The sequence below is a fragment of the Haliotis rufescens genome, unplaced genomic scaffold, assembly GCF_023055435.1.
Source record: "Haliotis rufescens isolate VD_foot unplaced genomic scaffold, xgHalRufe1.0.p SCAF_29, whole genome shotgun sequence".
NCBI classification, from domain to species: Eukaryota; Metazoa; Mollusca; class Gastropoda; order Lepetellida; family Haliotidae; genus Haliotis; species Haliotis rufescens.
Genome location: NW_025963990.1, coordinates 1228475 through 1251787, shown reverse-complemented (window position 1 = coordinate 1251787; position 23313 = coordinate 1228475). Strand labels below are relative to the sequence as shown.

Genomic DNA, 23313 nt, shown 5'->3' with positions numbered 1-23313 from the left:
TTGGCATTTTCCAACGAAATGAAAAGAAACATTGACAACTTTCTGTAGGCTATGCATGTAACAAAAACCGCATGGACATGAATGTGGTTCATATATGTGTGCATCTGTTCAACAGCTGGGCTTCTTGTTAAGAGATGACATGCTTACCATTTTCGCAAAACACCTGGTGTCATCTCTGATTTTCAGTGATCCATTCATGTAATTGTCACCGCTATTCTGCTTTCTACCCTCAGTGGAATCGTCGGATAATCGAGATGATATATTTCAGGATGACCTATACACCTGCGACCAACTACTACGGATCAGTAGAGGTCCCGGTAATTCTTTATGAGGTGCCTCAGGCTGAGATACCACCGGCTGAAACGGCAGTAAACATCAGCCTCATCATTACCTCCGTCAACGATGCCCCCAGCGCCTTCATCTTCAGTGATGGAGTCAGCTTCCTTCAAGCAGATCCGGCCCATCCAGTCCTGGTAGGCGACGTAGCAACGTGTTGCTCTCTCTACGTCTACACAGAGCCTTTGCTCTTGCCCGTGATGATAAAGTGCTTATTTCACATTAGATACCGTTACGTTCGCTTGTCACACCTTAGGCCAGGGTTCGATTTCCCCACATAGGTACACTATGTGAGCCCATTTCTGGTATATCTCCTGCCATGATATTGCTGAAACATTGATACAAGTGGCGTAAAACCGTCCTCACTCGCGTTATGTAGAGCTGTCGCAAGCCCTTTTAATCAAGGGGGGAACAGATGAGCCATATTTTGTGTCAAGATACCTAGGCATAAACTCCTTACCCTGTCAAGTACAGTGAACTACGGTTATAACGAACTCAAAGGGACTACTATTTTTAGTTCGTTATAAGCGTAGTTCCTTATAAGCATATATACAGCATAACTACAGCAAATAGTCGGGACTAAAAAGTTAGTTCGTTATATTCGTCAGTTCGTTATAAGCGTGTTCGTTATAACCGTAGTTTACTGTAGATGTTTAAGGCATATTCACACAATCCATTTCTCCTCGGGCAGGTTGATGTAAATAGAACTCCACAAAACCATGTCCGAAATCCTAAGGAATCTATACTAAAAGCAGATTCTATTGTACGATTCTGACTATGTGTTCATGAATCACAATGAAATTGTGACCATACTGTCACTTGTTCACCTGAAATAGGGAAATGCATCAGACATCATTTTATCATATAATGGGTAGGTTTCTCGGCAGGATAAAGCCAACGGATAAAAACGATATCCGTTGGGGTCATATGCGGATAGAGATGCAAATATCAAAGGTCAAGTAGGGACTACTTTCACTGTTTATAAACAAACATGGCGTCGCCCTCGTCATTTGGCGATCGAGTCAGAATTAACCATCGGGAATCTGGAGAAACTACAGAGATAATTGCTTTCATTATCAAAAGAACAGTCTAATATACTGAAAATCAGTGTCTAACTGTGACGTAGCTAAGGCATTTAATAAGTTTTGGCAACTTTGAAGATATAAATTTCGACACAATTTTGCGAAGCCACGAGGCCTAGCCAAGTGGGATCAGTAGCCATATCTGTGCTTGTAGTCCTCTGCGGCTTGAACCTCTCCACAAATTAAAATAGTTGGATTTGGCCGAAATATGTTTAAATTGTTACCTTGTTTCCTTTTGTCGCTGTGTGTACATCTGACTACACTTCTTAACGTTATGACAGGACAGACCGACTGTCAACAACGTCTGACCGTGGCTGTGACGTCTCATAGACTAGGATTAGAGTAGCTTCCCTTTGACAAATGGCAGTTACTCCAGCAGACAGACCGATGGATTGCCGCGAAAGGCAATTAAAAACACCCATTGCGTATATGTTGCTTCGCCACTGTATAAGAAAGAGATTTCAGTTGGAACTATATTGGCCACTGTCACTGTCCGACTGACACATCACTTACCCTCAGACGTAATAAATATTAATGCGCGCATTCCAGGAAAACTTGCAATGTTTCGGCATTGTTTGTGAAAGAGGGAAAGCGATTTTGAAACACAGAATTAAAGAATGACATTATATGATAAAGAGGTTATCACGCTTGTGTGTTTGGGGATGGTAAATATCCTGCATTAGGAATAAACACTATGTATTTAGCTCGCCAAGGCTCGCTAAATACAATGTTTATTCCTAATGCGGGATATTTACCATCCCCAAACACACAAGCGTGATAACCTCTATTTATCTTCTTATGTCTTCCGGGGCGGTCGGGTAGCCTCGTGGTTAAAGCGTTAGCTCGTCACGCCGAAGACTCGGGTTCGAATCCCGACATGGGTACAATGTGTGAAGCCCATTTCTGGTGTCCCCCGCCGTGATATTGCTGGAATATTGCTAAAAGCGGCGTAAAACCAAACTCACTCACTCACTCACTCTTATGTCTTCCATAAAACATTTTGAAAGCACATAACTTGGAAGAGTTGTATGACGCTCTTTGAATTAAGCGTTTTTAAGGAACTGTATGCTCCACAGTCTGGTGCCCACATTCAGTGTAGCTCTTAACACGGCCTCTATGTAATTAGCTATTTGGTCCGTAAAACTCGGGTTAAAAGGGCTTGGGCCTTGTGAATGACTTCCTGGAACTGTCATATATGATCAGAGCCTTAAATCCACCTTTAGGTCAGGACAGAGTTGGATCATTGGATATCTAAAACGTATTCAAACGTTAGGAAACCAGTATTATGGTTCATATATAAAAGTGTAGTTAGCAATGATCGGACTTCAGCAAGGATGTGAGGCGTGAACGTAGAAAGGCTGTTCAATGGACAGAGTAATTTGCATTTCCAGATTCTGCTGGAGGAGGTACGAGTAAATGACAGCAGCCCTACAACATACAGATGGGAGTTTGGAGCGTACGACGTTGACGTCGGCGACAACATGACCATCTACTACACTCAGCCATCTAGCGGAAACCTCACCATCGGCGACCTGAACACCGCGGTCCCCTGCTCATACAACGCGGTCAGTGCAGAGTCACATTGTCTTCGGGAATTTTCGATATGCCACTGCTAATTACTGGATTAAGATATAATACACATATACATATCAAACTGATCTATAATTGTGATTACACTACATTTCTAGTAGAAAGGTTTATGTTATATAATATTTTTACCTAATCCTGACCGAAAAAATTGCTTATCTCTCCCTTTTCTGCAACTTCCTGAACTGTGGCCCCGGGGAACAGAAAAAAACAACAGCTCAACCATTTGAGCCGCGCATGCGCATGAGAACCACTTGACCAAGTCGGTAACTCGCCACTCTCTCATTTTCACACCTAACCTTTTTCAGATGAAGAAAGGGAGTCTAACTTCAGAGAAGTTCTTTTCAGTCTATCCTAGGTAGCAGAAATGTTGATTCCCTTTTAAAGGGCTCCTCGAAGTCGAAGAAGAAGAACTTGCAGTCTCTGGCGGAGAAGAAGAGTTCATCCTCTTCCTCATCGTCTCCAACTAAGAATGGGAACTATGCGAAGGTGATCACCACTACAGAGCAGAATGTTTTTTCACCGTAAAGGGGTTCACAGAGGGTCTCCACGAAGTCTTCTTCAAAAACTCAGAAGAAAGATAGCTGTGCGCAGCCATCCACCTCCAACATCACCCACCACCTCTACGCAGCTCCAGACTGCGGTTCCGCCACTATCCAAGCAGTCACAACCACTCATGTTAAACAGCTCCTTCATGACGTTGCAGACCTTCACTCTGCCTCACGGGTTCACGCACTCCACAACGTTCGCACAGCCTCAGCCTACATGCAGCCTACAATGTTCACCGTTACCCAGCAAGTTTTACTTGCCATGCAGCATCACCTGAGGATGACTTAGGACTCTACACACCCTACATTTATCAACGTCATTCTCTGAGGAGACTTCACAGATCTCACGGATCTCACACCGTTTGTCTACAGCTCCGAACACTAACGCCTTCACGTATCCACAGACCTTTATGCAGGTTCCGGCCTTCACATATCCACAGACCTTTATGCAGGTTCCGGCCTTCACGTATTCACAGACCTTTATGCAGGTTCCGGCCTTCACGAAGCCACAGACGTTCACACAGCTTCGGGCCTTCGTGCAGCACCCAACCTACAGGCAGCCCCCAGCATTCATGCAACTTCAAGGGTTCACGCACTCTTAAACGTTCAGACACTCTGCATTCTGACAACATTTATACTCGATATACAGCATATAAGACGATGAATAAAAGACTTCACGCAGCCTACTTCAACTTCTGAAGAAAATTCTCTGGCCATGGCTCCGAACCCTAACGCCTCCTGTCTATTTCAAGATGAGGATGTTTTCAAGCTTGTATTTGAAGATCATCCCATCAGGGGGAATATCCCTCCACGTAGGAAGACCATTCCACATATCAACCGGTTTCACAAGCAGAAAGAATCCAGATGCTTTCATAATCTAAGAAAAGCAAATCGCTCACTTCACCGTCAGACCATGGCTAAAATCTTCAAGCAGCAGCGAAGAAGAGTGCTGTACCTGCGTCAAACATTGACATGGTTGCTACCAAGTAATCTCTCATATCATCGGTCCTTTACTAAAGCCTTGGTACAGATCATGTCTACAGTGAATTTTTATGAGAGTACTACGCCCTCACCGTGGAACATCTTCCCCAGGCAAGGGAGTTAACTGACTATAAAAGTCCAGTTTCCAACCTTGCCGAACTAGGCTGGTATTATGGAGTTAGATTTTGGCTGGACTAACGAGGTGGTGCGAGGAGGAAGAGGGATATTTCAGGAGTAACGGTATCGATACCAGATGGTTAGTGTACAAAATAAGGTGATAATGATCTCTTTCCGTCTTAATATACCTGCAATAGGGAAAAGAACGATGTAGAACCATTCTCTCTGCAGCCATCTTACTGAAGTCCAGTTTTCACCCTTGACGAACTAGGCTGGTATCATGGAGTTACGGTTACGTCACAAATTCTCCAGGGAACTGACTGCATATACACCGTTATGCTTCAGAATTTGGGACACCACTTCGTCTATCTACCACACAGTTGACACTAGATTGTCCGTGTAAGGAGCTTGGACCTCGTCCCGGCAAGAATTCAGTATTCCTGTTTCCTGCGCGGGATGATTTACATGTCAAGAAGTCACTGACTACAAACAACTCGACTATGCTGGTCATTGCTTTTTACAGATTGGTTTGCATATTACTTGTACGTAATGCTGCAATCGCACGATCTGACGACTGAAGCTTTACGTCAATGTGACCGAGTCTCTAACTACTGTAGACCTCACATGACGGCATGCAGAATAATTCACAGGGAGGCACCACCCTTCATCGTCTCCTCCATACAAGAATGGGAGCCCTTATACCACACCACAATGGAATCAGTTGTCACTTTACCAGAACTGCGGGATAGCGACGATCAACCGGGAAGGTCAAATCATCCCACATTTTTCATGCTTGGGATTTGATTTGGCATATGCTCCCAATGATCTCGACGTCCCGTCTGGTAACACTGCAGTACGTCCGCACGGTCGCGATCATCATGGTTTGTAAAATTATTCAGACCGAAGAATTATATATTCAGCCTCGGTCTACCAGATGCAGCTTCAGCTTCATCATACTTTCAACCACCGCTACGCCAATGTCTCGATAATCGGCTGGGGAGCCAACTAAATTCATCTACTTTGGACTGGGCGCTGGGGTCTCCATGTCAACAACTCGATGGATATTGTTATGGGCAAGAGTTCTAGGATATCGCGAGTAACATTGTCCTGTTTTCGTTCATTGTTTATCTTCAGTTTATAGGCACTATTCCAAGTTAATTTGTGATTAACATTTGTGTTTACGTGAGTAACAATTTAATAGACGCAGGGGTTATGTTTATTTGCCGTAAATTACCTTAAGTTGGTATTTCGCTGACGGACTGCACAGAGCGACATGCCAGGCTACCGGGCCGCGCCATTTTGGAATCATGACGTCATCGATATTTGTGTTCCCTCGGTTACCTTACAATTATTGCATAAAGTGTCGTATTTTAATTTCCTTTACTTCATTCAGTTTCTTAATTGATTATATTAGTCGTATGCTTTGTGTTATAAAATAATATCTAAGTTAATATTAGTTCAGTGACCAGCTGTGACGTCACGTTTTGTTTACCGTGAGAGCCGATCAGCTGGTTGTGACGTAATTTGCTGTTTTTTACGGTTAGATGAGTGAGTGAGAGAGGAGGACTGAACGGAGTCGAATTGTAAGTATGTATTAACACGCTGCCACCAATTCTTATTTGGCGCTGTTGGAGATTATACATTGTGTATGTATTGAGTAGAATAGTATAAATTATATATATAAATATTTCTGAATATTGTTTGAGTGGTAAGTATCCTAGAACTCTTGCACATAACAGATATATTTGCAACCAGATTCAACAGACAGATAGCAGGCGCTCTCACCAACAGCACTGATACAACTGTTCCTACTACTACCTTTGGTCGCACCTTATTAGCCAGGAAGAACCTTGATTTCAAGAGCTCGTCGCATTGGCAGGGAAACCATCCTTAAAGCTGGCCAAACCTTCTACTTCACCCTCACGCCATCAAAGATGTCTACGAACCTCACGTTTGGAACATATCACGTTCAACCCAACTAAACCAGAACAGCCAAGACAGTATGTATCCTATGGTTTTGTAGATCTACTAGAAGTCTATCTGAAGATAAATTGAAGATTTGTGACCAGTTTGCGAGATCCAAGGGGTTCACAACTGTTAAAGCCACTTCACCACAAGTTGAAGAATTCCTGTGTCACCTTAGATGAACAAGGAATCTGAAGGGTTCAACTTTAAGCATCTACGTAGCAGCTAGCAGCTCCATTTTAACTATGGGTGACGGAACCAAGCTTCCTGAGTGGATAGACTTATTGTGATCATGCAGGCTTGAAGATCAACAAAAGATATTCAGAGCCCCAACCTGGGATTTGATTTATTTTGTTGAGATGGTTAAGCACCACATTCAATTCCCAGGGACCCATGAAGATCCGGGGTAGAATAGGTCTTCAGCAACCCATGCTTGCCGTAAAAGGCGACTATGCTTGTCGAAAGAGACGACTAAAGGGATCGGGTGGTCAGGCTCGCTGACTTGGTTTATCGTGATGCATGTTATCGTATCCCGATTGCGTGGATCGATGCTCATGGTGTTAATCACTGGGTTGTCTGGTCCAGACTCGATTAGTTTTCAGACCGCCGTCATGTACCTGGAATATTGCTGAGTGCGGCATTAAACAACACACATTATGATAAAACATCAGACGAATGGCAACATATTATGTTGTTATAGTCAATAACATGACAATCACACCACTTTCTATTAAACACAGTTATTTTTTTCCGTCAGTATATATTGTTATAGTAATGAAACCAGCGTAATAATCAACTAGTATATTGAACTGATTTCAGAGCGGCATCCCCTGTGACCAGCTCCTCCTCCCCCACCCTCCAGACTCCCTCAACTGGGTTTACAGGACCTTCCAGTACCAACCTGACACTGGTTACCATGGTTACGATGAGGTTCGTGTGTACGCCCAGGACCAAGCAGGGGTATACTCGGATGTCATCACAATCAAACCAACTGTTATGGAGAGGCCATGCGAGAATGGAGGAACATGCAAAAGTAAGTTATAGCGTTTGTTTGTTTGCTCCGTATCCTGCAGTTAAACCGTCGCCCCATCGCACCAGGACCCATGTCAATCGAGAATGGGGGCAGCTGTAAAAGTAAGTTATGATATGCTAATCGGGGTAGCAGTTAGCCTTGTGGGTAAAGCCCTGACTCGTCCCTATTCCAATCGTCACATTATGCAACGTGTGACGTTTTCTCTTGGTGTCCCCCGGCATCTGTGACATGGATATTGATCAAATCGTCCAGTGAGACTACATACATACTCAACCTTTATACAAGACCACACAAATACAAGAGCCTCGAAAGGAAAGATATATTCACTATCAACCCGACCCAGAAAATTGTTGCTACAACTTCATTTAGGTCATGGTCCATACTTCACGTGTTTTTTACTCTACGCTCCTCCATCACCGGGGGTCACGGGTGGCCCAGTCGTCTAAGGCGCCGCGATTCGCTGTGCAGAGTTGCGTCCCTTGGGCACGTCAGAAACCTATGATTGTGGGTTCGAATCCCGGCTCGCTCCGATAATGTTTCTAGGTTTGTCAGCACCATACCCGTGCTGGTGGGTTTCACCGAAGTGGTAAACGACTGAGACCTGCATCACTTCGGGTTTTCCTACCACATTAAGCTGACACGCCATGATGTAACTGGAATACTGTTAAAAGCGGTGTTAAACCGATCTCACTCACTCACTCACTCCTCCATCACCGGCTGTGTACTACTGCTCCTGGAAGTCAAATGAGCCCTGCTCCGAACCTGCATGTACTGTGTGCGAACCTTACCGTTGCTTCATATTACAGCAATGGGTAGACTAGATGCCGCCAAGGCTGTAGCACATGTTGCACGAGAAATAGTGCTGATTGGTCGATGTAATCTGTGCGCTCATTGGTCAGAGCACTCGCTGGTTTCCTCGTCATTGGGATCAGGCCTTGGCTCGTTTCTTGGTTACAAATGGCGACTACATTGGATAGCATAGATGATGGAAGAACATAGTGTGTTTAGCATTACCACCTGTTCCAAATTAATCGTTTCTAATGGAACTTTAATGTTGGATTAAAAAACCATAAATCCTTAAATTTTAAGACATACCCCATTGATGTCGTGATCGGGGTGGATGCCGATCGAGTTCCTGTTTACTTGTTTAAACATATTTTATTCAGATTGAAATGGATTGGGAACAAGTTATCCAACTTAGGACTCCCTCTCCATGGTATTTACAAAGCTTGTACAGTAAATCATATACAAGGAAAACAGAAAAGAAGATGAGTGTATAGCTAACAAAAGAAATGTACAAAACAGATACTAGTATATTTACATTAAAGTGTTACCCAAATCTCTTTGTATGACTAATAAACATTTGCACCGCCTTAAAGATATGTTGATTTTCGATAATGGACAAACATTCATTTCCGTTTAACATCAAACTTAAATCTAATTTAATTTTTGTTCACGGCGTTCTGTAAAATGTCCCGAATTATTATTAACATAGATTTTCTTTGGTGGACATACAATGGACACTCTAATAAATAATGAAATGCGTTTCACATGGATTACCACATTGACGTATTGGATCACATTTTATCTCTTATCTGTATAAATCATAATTTAACTGGCTTTTCATGTATCTTAATCGAGTATGATAAATATTCAGCTTTCTGACACCATAGGAAAAAAATATGGAGGTGCAGTAACTTGCTCTTTTTGTATGTATGTCTTGAATTGGGATGAAGATGTACAATTTCTATCTGCTGCTGGAATAGTGTTCCATAACCTTACAGCTGATGGAATAAAAGAACACGTTGAGTGTTTTAATCTAGTATATGGAATCTCAATATTATCTGAATTTCTTAAATTATATGATATATTTGAACCTACAGTGGTTGGTACAATGTCTTTAAGATAAGTTGGGGCAATATTACTTTGTATTTTGTAGAACAAACATAGTTTACGTTTCCTCCTTCGTTCTATTAACGTTTCCCATCCTGTTTCATAATACAGATGTTTGTGCGAAGTATACTTTGGGAGCCCCGTAACTATTCTGGCAGCTTCTAGTTGGAGATTTTCTAACTAAGTTCATAATTCTACATTACGCCCATCCCACACTTCACACGCATATTCGAAATGGGGTCTTATGAAAATTATATATGCATGCAACCACGCTTCTGTATGAATTCGTACCAGGGAATTCCAAGGGTTTTCCCCAGGAATGTGGAAGCAGTCAGTGTTTACGCCATTTCAAGAATGCAGTCACGTGAAGAACGCCATGTGACCGACCTCTCGTCCTCTCGTAAATTTCACATTAAAAAATTAGTTATTATCATAACCGAATAAAACACAATCCGATATAAAATAAACACAATAAACTTGGTAACATTGTTTGGTTTGATTCTTGGCGCGTGTCTGAATTTCATTAACATGTTACATATCCAAAACTGGCTTATCAGCAATTCTCGCTGCACTGCGCGCGACAGATACTAGAGCAAGGCATGCCAGAAATACGAAACCTAAAGCTTCCGAAAGGAAGCCTTAGGAATCACGTGCGTCGGGGTACCAGCGCCATCTGATTGGCCGTTAACAGTTGTACAAGGCGGAGCACAAAGCATCGTTTTTCCGTCCATTTTACGCTTGAAAAACTCGACTCTTTTCTGGACACTTTCTAGACGCTAACCAATTAATCAATTTTAATGAATTTTTAGTCGTTTTTCCGTCCAATGACCATATACGGAAAAAAACGACGTTTTCGTGTTTGCAGTGTAATGTATTTCTGTTCAATAGGAATTTTAATTTTCTCATTGAATTTATCAATTTTGATGTTGATTTAATTATGTTATCTACGTGGGAGACCATTCTACGTTTGATGCAAACGTTATACCCAAATGTTTATGACTTTGAACATTCTTAATTTTACATTCATCAAAGTACAAGGTAATAAGGTCTGATTCATCTTTTTAGGAAAATATAACCGCTTCTGTTTTATCTTGGTTGTATTTAATTAACGAGCTGCAGCGTTTTTCCCAGTTACACAGCTTGCTTAGTTTTAAATTTAGAGTTGATTCAACTAGTTGATTATCTGGTGAAGAAAAGTCAAGTGCTGTATCGTCAGCAAAGAGTATTGTTATGCAAACTAATTCATCAGCAATGTTGTTAACAAATACAATGAATAAAAAGGGACCCAACACCGACCCCTGTGAAACGCCAGCCTTCAAAATACTTGACTTGGATAGAGCCCCGCTTACAAACACTGACTGAGTACGATTGCTTATGTAACTATGAATAACTATCTCAATAAAAAAAAACACGGATCGGATCGTGTACATCCCGCAATCGTGCAGGTTGAAAGAAACGTTGTTAAAAGGGATTCGAAATCTTCTCCCCGTTCACGGATTTGAAATCAAACAAACTAGGATTCATTTTTTTCTCGGTTTGATTAACAACTGACAAATATATTTCACAGCTGATTGGACACAGAGAAAGAAAGCAACACATTAACAATAACCTTAACATTTCTAAAATTGATAAGACATCCAGTTAAAAATATATCTGGATATCAATAAATCGAGCAGCCTCGCTGTGAGAATAACAGAATGATCAGCTTCGTATCATACAATCTCCACCAAGTGCCGGGGCGGTCGGGTAGCCTAGTGGTTAAAGCGTTCGCTCGTCACGCCGAAGCCCCGGGTTCGATTCCCCGCATGGGTACAATGTGTGAAGCCCATTTCTAATGTCCCCCGCCGTGATATTGCTGGAATAATGCTAAAAGCCATACAATATATATACCATACTCAATCCACCAAGTGCCCGTTTGCCACACACCTAATTCCTTTTACACCTCTACATACATAATTCCAGGCAAAGATGAAAGTGTGTACAACTGCAACAACTACCGCCGTGCTGAAGGTTTTGACCTCTACTACGAGTGTGCGTGCGCACCTGGCTGGACCGGCTTTCATTGCGAGGATGACATCAACGAGTGCAGCAGCTCTCCATGTTCCTGGCCGTACGTCTGCTACAATGACGTCAACAGATACTACTGCGCATGTGCAAAAGATAATCCCAACTGTGATGGGTTGCAGGCATGGATGATCGGGCTGATTGTGTTGGCGGTGATATTGATAATCATCTTGTCCTTCCTAGCTTGGTATCTCTGCATGCTCAAACGAGGGTAGGTACTGCGCACGTTTGCATGGGTACGTCAATCAAAAAACCTTTTGAGTATGAAACGAGGGAGACACCAATAAAACATAATGTTCGTCTGCAATTCCATTCAAAATGCCGAAAATACAAAATTTCGTATTAAGAGGACCTACATCTCAAGACGATATAAGTTCTCCACGCTTCAGTTTTTTAGCTGAAGGTGAAAAATATATTAATAGCAAATACTTATTTGTTAATAACTACTTGCCTTAACTTTATTAAGTACATCTCATTTCTGCTCTAACTTTAACTTGACAACTGGTCTTCTGTATATTTCGAATGAATCCATTTCAGGAGAATCCTCCCTTGTATATTTTCTCAAAGAATAGATAAATTCAAAATTTTAGAGCTTTATATTTATCTATTGTGATTCCGGCAACTCTTGTATAAGGAAGAATCTGCATGCAGTCAACCTAGGTAATTTAGCATGATTCAATAACTGGTGTGAGCTGGCATGTGCAAGAACATTAATTGTGACACGGTAATTCAATGTGGGTTATTGTATGTGCTTGTGTGTTAAGGTTGATCACTGGTGGTTATGGCTTACGTTTACTGCGTGTTTAATCTTATTACGCCACTGGACTTTGTGGTTACCTTTTTCATAAATATATTTATATTACTTTTTATATTCTTCGTTTCTTTATCAAAATACCATCTGTTAACACGACCAAATCATTATCCTTTTCACTTTCATTGGAAGAAACAAAAGTCTATGTCGCTTGGAAGGACATTGAAGAACGTTCACTCCAAAATGACCACTTATCCAAAATTTCAAGCAGTCGAATGAGTTCATTCTCCGAATAATTCCTGATGCAGATTGCATTGGCTAGCACTGGATCAATAGGTGTAGTTTTGAATTGCTTTGCATTGTGTACTGCGGGATAATCTGTATGATATGTTTAAATACAAGGAGTGGCTGAAGAGTTGTAAGCTAGGAAGGATGTATGGTACACCCTTAAAAGTTTCCGTGTATTAAATACAATACGTCCCGTGTTTACAGGCTGCATTTGAACCAAATACACAACCAGGTAGCATAGTTCTGCAGAGATTCAACTTTCAATGTTTTAACTCGTATGTGTCAGTGTCTCGTATTAACATTGTTGAGAACTTGTTGTTATAGTTTAATAGAAATGTCTTAGCTAATTGTAATGACTTTAAATCCACATCATGAAACCGACGTACTTGCTATTTGAGAAAACCAACATGAACGCCTGGTTGTAAGCTTACAATGAATCGGGAGTGCACAGTTCTAGGAATGTGCCACTTTGGTTTTGTTTGACTCTGTATCCTTCCAAATGACGGTTTATGGGTATGGGTACCCCCTGTTGATCATGAGGTCTAACACTGCGCTGACCCGCTGCAAGAAGATGACCACTTTTGTAGAGGTAATCACTGTCACGTCCTTCAAGAATGTTTTCACATTGTTTTCCAGACGTTTCCACTGGTCCTTGATATTGTACAAGATCTTCCGTATCCGACCGGAGGGATCTAGAACACCCTTTATCAATGAAGGCTTCAGTGATGTAAGTATGTTTAGAAGTTTAGCCAAGGTAGCTACATTCCAGCAAGAATTCAGCAGGGACGAAGGCACCAGAATGGGCTTCGAGATTGTCCTCATGTCTGAATTGAACATGTGTTTTCAGTAACGATGAAACACTTTTAACCATTTATAAGAGGGCTATTCATTCGAAACAAAGAGTCAGTAGTAGCTGTTTCGTCACAATTAAAGGTCTGCTTTTCAATTATTTCAATATGTGCCTTATCTGTACCAGGGTTCCCAGGCCACCTGGCCTATAGTAAGTCATAATTGTACAGTCCGTAGTTGCTGCATTATTAGTCAAGCCTGGATAATGTACGAAGGAACCAGTGCATCAAATCAGACCATCGTGTCTGTAGTTGCTGCAGTATTAGTCAAGCCTGGATAATGTACATATAAATATACCCGATGGTCTGATTTGATGCACTGGTTCCTTTGTTCATGACTCGACCGTTATTCAGTCAACTCTATATTTCTGACCAGAAATCAGAAATCAGTCATGAATAACGAAAAAGTATGTATATTTGTTTTTACTCGTACACAGTAAAAAAACAAGTAATTAATTCTTTCAGGACTTGAGTGGAAGCCATAAGGTAAGTGTCAATGCAACCTCGAGGTTAACAACATAAACTTGAACCTTAATTTCAATGGCAAACCCGGGCACATATTAAACTGGAAATTTGGCAATTACAAGGTTAACCATTACGAAATTCTCTAATTGACTTTATGTTCACAACACAGCTCTTCAACAGAAATCATGTTTTATTCATCTTCAAAATAGCTTAAAAAAATGCTAATTTCAGTATTTTAAAATAATCGTTTCTAAAGGTCAACCGCTAAACAGCTTGTATCATATAAAGTAATATCCCCCAATCAGAAAGCCTCAAGAAGTCGCGATTTTGACAGGTAGCGATGAAGGCGTAGGCCTTTCACGTACTTTTAGTATAGGTCGTCATCTAATTATATTAATATTAAACTGTTCACAGTCCCGTGGGTTGTCCGGCGTGTTCATGTCCAGTTGGCGGCCAGATGACCCCACAACTCCGATGAGGTCAGAACGATCTCTGCGACCGGTGCCCCATCTTCACGACCACAATGCCGTGAGTAACTACAGTGTTGTTATTTAAATATACAAACATTGCAGAGTTGAGTTTAACACCGCTTACAAAAGTATGTCCATGATATCAGGGCTTAAAGTGATGCACGAGTTTGGTATAAAACTCCAAGGATCGCAATCAGGACGAATCCGGTTTTGAAACCCAAGACCAGTTTTCTAGATAGGACAGGTGTTTTTTTAACTGTATTGGGTTTTTTCTCCAGACAAAAAGCCTAAACAGTGAGCCACAACTCGGAGAGGCAAACATCCGCTTTGACGGCTCCAGATATCAACCGACTCGTCTTGACTTCACTCGTGGTGCAACAACGGACCGGCCAAGAACACCAGTCGAAGATTACGAAGAAAGACCAAGCAGTTCATCCTCTCTTATCAGGGGCAAGTCTCCGGTCAAAAGAAAGTCACGCCGCGTCGCCCCCGGCCCCGAACCGGAACCGGAACCAGACTATGATCCATAGAACTCCAGAAATCTTTACACTGTAGATAGTTGTCTTTCAGAAAATGCTCAAACGAACTTATTGTTTCCTCAATAACATGTACCATGCAAATGGTTGATTTAAGATAAAATTTAATTAACTCAATGTTGATAGAAAGCAGTTAATTAAAAAATTAAATTCCCAGTCTAATAATCTAATTACAAGGGCTTCCATTGATGGAAACTGCTGACAGGATGTCAACGATAAATGATATATGAATGTTGGCCGTGTGTTTCTATTAATGAAATCTCACAGATTATTCTGCTGTTGTAACAATGTTTAAATTAGCGTCATGACACGCATATAACTCGAGGGGACAGTGGAAATTTGAATATGAACTTTGTTGAAGTTAAAATTTGTAAAAGACATGTATATTTAAATCCGTTTTCAAGATCAACGCTGCACGTGTTACTGGTATTTATCACAACCAAACACGCACTAGACAGGAACGTATAAATATATCGCATAATTGTACTTTTTAATATAGTTATTGACATTTTTCTCCAAAATAAATATTCTTCAGCAAATCAAACGTTGTTTTCGTCAGTATATTCCCTCTCGGTCGTGATGGAGGCCGAGGTCCGGTCAGACCGTCGAAGGGGTCGAGTCCGAGGTCGATTGTTTCGTATATTGACCTCGTCAGGAGTTTGTTTGTTTATTTGTTGTTTAACGCCACACTCTTCAATATTCCAGCTATATGACGGCGGTCTGTAAATAATCGAGTTTGAACCAGACAATCCAGTGATTGTCATCATGAGCATCGATCCAAACATTTGGGATACGATGACATGCATCAACCAAGTCAGCGAGCCTGACCACCCGACCCCGTTAGTCGCCTCTTACAACAAGCATAGTCGCCTTTTACGGCAAGCATGGGTTGCTGAAGACCTATTCTACCCCGGATCTTCATGGGTCTTGTTTGGAGTAATTATTCGTTTTGTTGTACCGAAATTCACGTACAGTTTTTGAACCCTTGAACCGTCCTGTTTCATTCCAGTAACATAGCTGCCAACCGTGCAATGTTCGTACCAGACGCCATCTTGTTTTCTAGGAGACGAGTCAATATTCATCACGTGACAGGCCAATAATGATCATGTGACGAGTCAATATTCGAAAGTCAGTGTCTGTCATGATTTTAGGGTCTACATTGGAATCCATTGTTTCGTCACAATGGTATGGATTAACAGATGGAATCGCAAAATTCTTAACTGAGGTGATATAATATTAATTGAGATCCTACTGAAACAAGTAGTTATGAATCTTCAATCGTTGAGTGAGTGAGTGAGTTGGGTTTAACGCCGTTTTTAACAGTATTCCAGTTATATCACGGCGTGTCAGCTTAATGTGGGAGGAAAGCCCCAAGTTTCAGACATCAGACGAACCCGGGTCTTCGGCGTGTCGAGCGAACGCTTTAACCACTAGGCTACCCGACCGCCCCCATTGTTATTTGATAAAGACAATCCAGATCCTTAAATTCAGCTCAGTTGCGGGTGTAACCACCACGGGGTTAGATGGCCACATCTATCCTGCTTCTCATGGAGGCGTTAGGGTAGGTAGCCCGGTGGTTAAAGCGTTCGCTCGTCACGCCGAAGGCACGGGTTCGATTTCCCACATGGGTACAATGTGTGAAGCCCATTTTTGGTGTCCCCCGCAATGATATTGCTGGAACATTGCTTAAAGCGGCGTGAAACCACACTCGCTTGTTCGTTCTCATTCCAGTGAGTCTTTTGATACGGTGGCGAAGTAACTGCTGCACTCCTGGTGTAGTGCAGCTGCTGAAGCTGTCAGGTCCTGCACTCGTAGATCCACTGCCTGCAGCTGACGTCCAAGAATGTGCCAAACATGTTCCAATGGATTCAAACAGGACTAATGACGGGCCAAAGCAATGTGTATTTGTTTGTTGTTTAAAGCCGAACACAGCAATATTCCAACTATATAACGACAGTCTGTAAATAATCGAGCCTGGACCAGACAATCCAGTTATTGATAAAATGAGCATGATACACGCCACTGGGATACGATGACATGCATCACCTGACCACCCAATCCCGTTAGTCGCCTCTTACGACAAACATAGTCACCTTTTACGGCAAGCATGGGTTGCTGAAGCCCAATTCTACCCCGGTTCTTCACGGGTGCCCAAGGCAAAGTGTCGGAAGCATTTGTGCACAGAAATGCTGTCGTCCGGGGAAGAGGCGGCTACACCTACTCGGAATGTGATCGTCTTTATGAGATTCCAATGAGCGATCTTCGCCTATAATCCAGCCTCAATCCCCTTTATCCCCCAACATTTCAGTTTTGAGCTGGATGAGAACACCGCGCGGAAAATGAGATACCCGAAGAGCCCATACAATCTTCTACAGTCTCCCTCTCTGAGGTTTACGCATTACGGGATCAAACTGTTTTATTCTCAGGAAGCGAACCGTAACATAACAACCGGATGGGTTGCATCATGAACAAGTGATGGCAAATGTGGTTCCACCTCTGAAGTCGTGCTCTTGGGGGTGGGTAGGGCGTCATGTCAACACCCAACAGCTACTTGCTGGTCAGACGTAGGCAGCATGAAATTGTCATTACATACCTCCTGCGCATATCTACACATGTCATATCAATGATAGTCAATGGATAAGGAAACTTTATGAAATGTTATACTTTTTAATAAATATAGACACTAAAAATAATAATATTATTGCGACATATTCAAACACACACACGCACACATTTTCACCTCTTTTTGCGCAAAAAGTACGTACGATATTTCCATCTATCAAGTCTTCTTGTTAATTGTTTGAATGACATTTTTAAAAGTTGACAAGCAACAGTAAAGGCAAGATATTTCAAGGGTGACATGTAGGTGAAACTTCCCGCCCCATAAACGTGAGAAAAAAGGACTAAGAGCATTTACCACCAAACCTGATCGAAAATTAGCTCAGACCATATCATCAACTGCCATAATCACAATATCATGGGGGACAATGTACACATGCTATCAAACAATCTCCAGGACCTCACCAAATGAAAAAGAACAGAAGCATTTCAAATCCGCCGATACAAGCTACCAATCAACTGAGATCAAGGATACCATCCCATCTGCCTACAATGTATTGATAATACAATGGAAGACTCCAGCTGTCATTCTAATTATTCCTGTCGGCACTGTATATTTGTATCTTGTAAACTACAGCTGACTTTTTTCTGTTGTTACTATATCAATCAACCATATGCTTTGTTGTTGTTTATCCCTTTCATGAATATCCTCATGTTATTTTTGTTAATCCTGATCAGATGTACATAGGTCTGTCCTGTGTGTCTTACCTCACACTTGCTTGACATCTGTATAAGAATCGATACGGAAACGTCGCATCATAATGCAATAAAGAGGTGGTCATCCATTAAATACCTTTACTCTTCTTGTTAATGTTACATCATAGCAAAAACAAGTAGCAGAATTTCTTCTTGTTATGCGGAGCACGGATTTCGCTAATCGGAGTTTCGGTTCCTGGTCAAGGATCCGCTGATGTTTGATTGGAACTTCTCCTATTATGATTGGCTTGTTAGCACCTGATTCTGGGTTTCTCACTGAGTGGTATGCATATTTCATTTCCCCCCGTGAAGATCCGGGTTAGAATTGGCCTTGAGCAAACGCATGCTTGTCTACCCCGTGAAGATACGGGTTGGAATTGGCCTTCAGCAAACCATGCTTCTCTAGCCACGTGAAGAATCGGGTGAGGATTGGCCTTAAGCAAGCCATGCTTGTCTACCCCGTGAACATCTGGGTTAGAATTGGCCTTCAGCAACCCATGCTTGTCGTTTCCCCATAAAGACCCGGGTTAGAATTGGCCTTCAGGAACCCATGCTTTTCTACCCCCGTGAAGACCCGGGTAGAAATTGTCCTTCAGCAACCCATGCTTGCCTACCCCCGTGAAGATCTGGGTTAGAATTGGCCTTCAGGAACCCATGCTTGTCTACCCCCGTGAAGACCCGGGTTAGAATTGGCATTCAGCAACCCATGCTTGTCTTCTCCGTGAAGACCCGGGTTAGAATTGGCCTTCAGGAACCAATGCTTGTCGTCCCCCGTGAAGACCCGGGTTAGAATTGGCCTTCAGCAACCCATGCTTGTCGCCCCCCATGAAGATACGGGTTAGAATTGGCCTTCAGCAACCCATACTTATCGTCCCCCGTGAAGACCCGCTTAGGAATTTGACATTCAGCAACCCATGCTTATCTACCCCCGTGAAGAGCTGGGTTAGATTTGGCCTTCAGCAACCCATGCTGGTCCACCCCCGTGAAGACGCGGGTTAGAATTGGCCTTCAGCAACCCATGGTTGTCTACCTCCGTCAAGACCCGGATTAGAATTGGCCTTCAGCAACCCATGCTTGTCGTCTCCCTTGAAGATCTGAGTAGAATTGACCTTCAGCAACCCATGCTTGTCGTCTCCCTTGAAGATCAGGGTTAGAATTGGCCTTCAGCAAACCCATGCATGTCTACCTCCGTCAAGACCCGGGTTAGAATTGGCCTTCAGCAACCCATGCTTGTCGTCTCCCTACGAAGATCCGGGTTAGAATTGGCCTTCATCAACCCATGATTGTCCCCCCGCCTGAAGACCCGCTTAGGAATTTGACATTCAGCAACCCATGCTTATCTACCCCCGTGAAGGGCTGGGTTAGATTTGGCATTCCGAAACCCATGCTTGTCTACCCCCGTGAAGACCCGGGTTAGAATTGACCTTCAGCAATCCATGCTTGTCGTCCCCCATGAAGATCCGGGTTTGAATTGGCCTTCAGCAATTCATGCTTGTCGTCCCCCGTGAAGATCTGGGTTAGAATGGGCCTTCAGGAACCCATGCTTGTCTACCCCCCATGAAGATTCGGGATAGAATTGGCCTTCATAAACCCATGCTTGTCTACCCTTGTGAAGACCCGGGGTAAGAATTGGCCTTCAGCAACCCATGCTTATCTACCCCCGTGAAGATCTGGGTTAGAATGGGCCTTCAGGAACCCATGCTTGTTGTTTCCACATGAAGACCCGGGTTAGAGTTGGCCTTCAGCAATCCATGCTTGTCGCCCCGCATGAAGATTAGGGTTAGAATTGGCCTTCAGCACCCCATGCTTGTCTACCCCCCATGAAGATTCGGGATAGAATTGGCCTTCATAAACCCATGCTTGTCTACCCTTGTGAAGACCCGGGGTAAGAATTGGCCTTCAGCAACCCATGCTTATCTACCCCCGTGAACGTCTGGGTTAGAATTGGCCTTCAGCAACCGATGCTTGTCGCCTCCCGTGAAGATCCGGGTAGAATTGGCCTTCAGTAATCCATGCTTGTCGTTTTTCCATGAAGACCCGGGTTAGAATTGGCCTTCAGCAACCTATGCTTGTCGTCTCCCGTGAAGATCCGGGCTAGAAGTGGCCTTCAGCAACCCATGCGTGTCTACACCTGTGAGGATCAGGGTTAGAATTGGCCTTCAGCAACCCATGCTCGTCGTCTTCCCATGACGACCCGTGTTAGAATTGGCCTTCAACAACCCATGCTTGTCGGCTCCCGTGTAGACCCGGGTTAGAATGGTCCTTCAGCGACCCATGCTTGTCTACCCCCGTGAAGACCCGGGTTGGAATTGGCCTTCAGCAACCCATGCTTATCTACCCCCGTGAAAATCTGAGTTAGAATTGGCCTTCAACAACCCATGCTTGTCGTATCCCGCGAAGATCTTGGTTAGAATTGGCCTTCAGCAACCCATGCTTGTCGTATTCCGCGAAGATCTTGGTTAGAATTGGCCTTCAGCAACCCATGCTTGTTTTCTCCCGTGAAGACCCGGGTTAGAATTGGCCTTCAGCAACCCATGCTTGTCCTCCCCCGTAAAAGACCCGGTTAGGAATTTGGCATTCCGCAACCCATACTTGTCTACCCCCGTGAAGACACGGGTTAAAATTGGCCTTCAGCAACCCATGTTCGTCATCTCCCCATGACGACCCGGATTAGAATTTGCCTTCAGCAACCCATGCTTGTCGCCCCCATGAAGATCCGGTTTAGAATTGTCCTTCAGCAACCCATACTAGAATTGGCCTTCAGCAACTCATGCTTGTCTACCCCCTTGAAGATCTGGGTTAGAATTGGCCTTAAGCAACCCATTCTTGTCGTTTCACTATGAAAACACGGGTTAGAATTGGCCTTCAGCAACCCATCCTTGTCGCTCCCATGAAGATCCGGTTTAGAATTGTCCTTCAGCAACCCATACTTGTCTCCCCCATGACTATCAGGGTTAGAATTTGACCTCAGCAACCCATGCTAGAATTGGCCTTCAACAGCCCATGCTTATCTACCCCCGTGAAGATCTGGGTTAGAATTGGCCTTCAACAACCCATGCTTGTCGTATCCCGCGAAGATCTTGGTTAGAATTGGCCTTCAGCAACCCATGCTTGTCGTATTCCGCGAAGATCTTGGTTAGAATTGGCCTTCAGCAACCCATGCTTGTTTTCTCCCGTGAAGACCCGGGTTAGAATTGGCCTTCAGCAACCCATGCTTGTCTACCCCAGTGAAGACCCGGGTTAGAATTGGCCTTCAGCAACCCATGCTTGTCCTCCCCCGTGAAGACCCGGTTAGGAATTTGGCATTCCGCAACCCATACTTGTCTACCCCCGTGAAGACACGGGTTAAAATTGGCCTTCAGCAACCCATGTTCGTCATCTCCCCATGACGACCCGGATTAGAATTTGCCTTCAGCAACCCATGCTTGTCTCCCCCGTGAAGATCTGGGTTAGAATTGGCCTTAAGCAACCCATTCTTGTCGTTTCCCTCGAAGATCAGGTTAGAATTGGCCTTCAGCAAACCATGTGTGTCTACATCCATGAAGACCCGGGTTAGTATTGGCCTTCAGCAACCCATGCTTGTCTACCTCCGTGAAGACCCTGGTTAGACGTGGCCTTCAGCAAACCATGCTTGTCTACATCCGTGAAGACCCGGGTAAGACGTGGCCTTCAGCAACTCATGCTGGTCTACATCCGTGAAGACCCGGGTTAGTATTTGCCTTCAGCAACCCATGCTTGTCTACCTCCGTGAAGACCCTGGTTAGACGTGGCCTTCAGCAAACCATGCTTGTCTACATCCGTGAAGACCCGGGTTAGACGTGGCCTTCAGCAAACCATGCTTGTCTACATCCGTGAAGACCCGGGTTAGACGTGGCCTTCAGCAATCCATGCCTGTCTACTCCTGTGAAGACTCCAGGTTAGACATGGCCTTCAGCAACCTATGCTTGTCTACGCCTGTGAAGACCCGGGTTAGACGTGGCCTTCAGCAACCCATACTTGGTGATCAAATGGATCAGATGATCAGGCCCTTTCATATTTTTTTCACAGCTATTTTAACATTTACGCCAAATTGTATTCTGCTTCGGTGGACAATCTAAACTGGTTATTCTCTCGCTTTGACAATTGATATTTTCTTGAACTGGGTCGATGTTTCAGCTGGTTTACTGAGGTACTCGAGTTTCATCATAAGCTTAGTAGTATTTATGTATGCTGAGTCCACTGCTAGGACATGTTTGGGCTGAGCCATTAAAACTGCCTCCACTGTGTTGCAAAACGAATAGATTTTTAAAACTTTTTTTTTACTTACAGGCAGCAGAATATCTGCACTTGTACATAACCGTCGTAATCCCAAATTAACATGTTGTTTTTATTAGTTAAATCAATAAATTCACTATCGTGTTACTGGATTTTCTGGTTCATCGATCATTTGATTGTCTGGTTTGTTTACAGGCCGCCGTCTCATAGCAATACCGCTGTGCGGCTTCAAGCAATGAAACCAATACATACTTACATTTACTTTAGTATATACAAATTGTGTGAATGGTGGGTCCTACCGGTACGACAGGAATGCTTACCTTTTTCGCGAACACCGGGTGTCATTTTCATTGGCCCATATAATTAATTTTTATAGCTATTTTAACCTTCACGACAAACCTTATTATGTTTCGGCGGATAATCTAGACTGGTTATTCTCTTGCGTTAACAATTTACATTAACTGATCGATGCTCATTTCAATCACCGGACTGTCCGGTCCAGACTCAATTATTTACAAGCCGCCGCCTTATAGCTGGAATATCGCGGAGTGCGGCGTTAAAACCAATCTCACTTACTCCAGAAAATATACGTTTTACATGTAATTTGTTACAAGTTGCGCACAAAGTGTCTTGCTATTTACGTCAAGCAAATAATCAGTAGCACTTTTTGGAATTAGAGAGCAACGAAATGGGATAGTTTGACCCGGGAGTGCTCGGTATTCAACTGTTCTGACATTAACAGGCAAGTCACAAAACAGATTGAGTTATTCACTTATAGCA

The 23313-nt window shown here is 43.1% G+C and overlaps 1 protein-coding gene across 1 annotated transcript in view; it reads left to right on the top strand.

Annotated features, from left to right (window-relative positions):
- Positions 1 to 15508, top strand: part of LOC124125168 — a 225518-nt gene extending 210010 nt beyond the window's left edge. Inside the window, exons 33-40 of the mRNA XM_048402718.1 lie at positions 269 to 473; positions 2810 to 2983; positions 7436 to 7649; positions 11505 to 11817; positions 13282 to 13372; positions 13959 to 13979; positions 14373 to 14486; positions 14707 to 15508. Of these exons, the coding sequence (XP_048258675.1) occupies positions 269 to 473; positions 2810 to 2983; positions 7436 to 7649; positions 11505 to 11817; positions 13282 to 13372; positions 13959 to 13979; positions 14373 to 14486; positions 14707 to 14958 (1384 nt within the window). The 3' untranslated portion in view covers positions 14959 to 15508. The remainder of the gene's footprint in view (positions 1 to 268; positions 474 to 2809; positions 2984 to 7435; positions 7650 to 11504; positions 11818 to 13281; positions 13373 to 13958; positions 13980 to 14372; positions 14487 to 14706) is intronic.
- The last annotated feature ends 7805 nt before the right edge of the window (positions 15509 to 23313 follow it).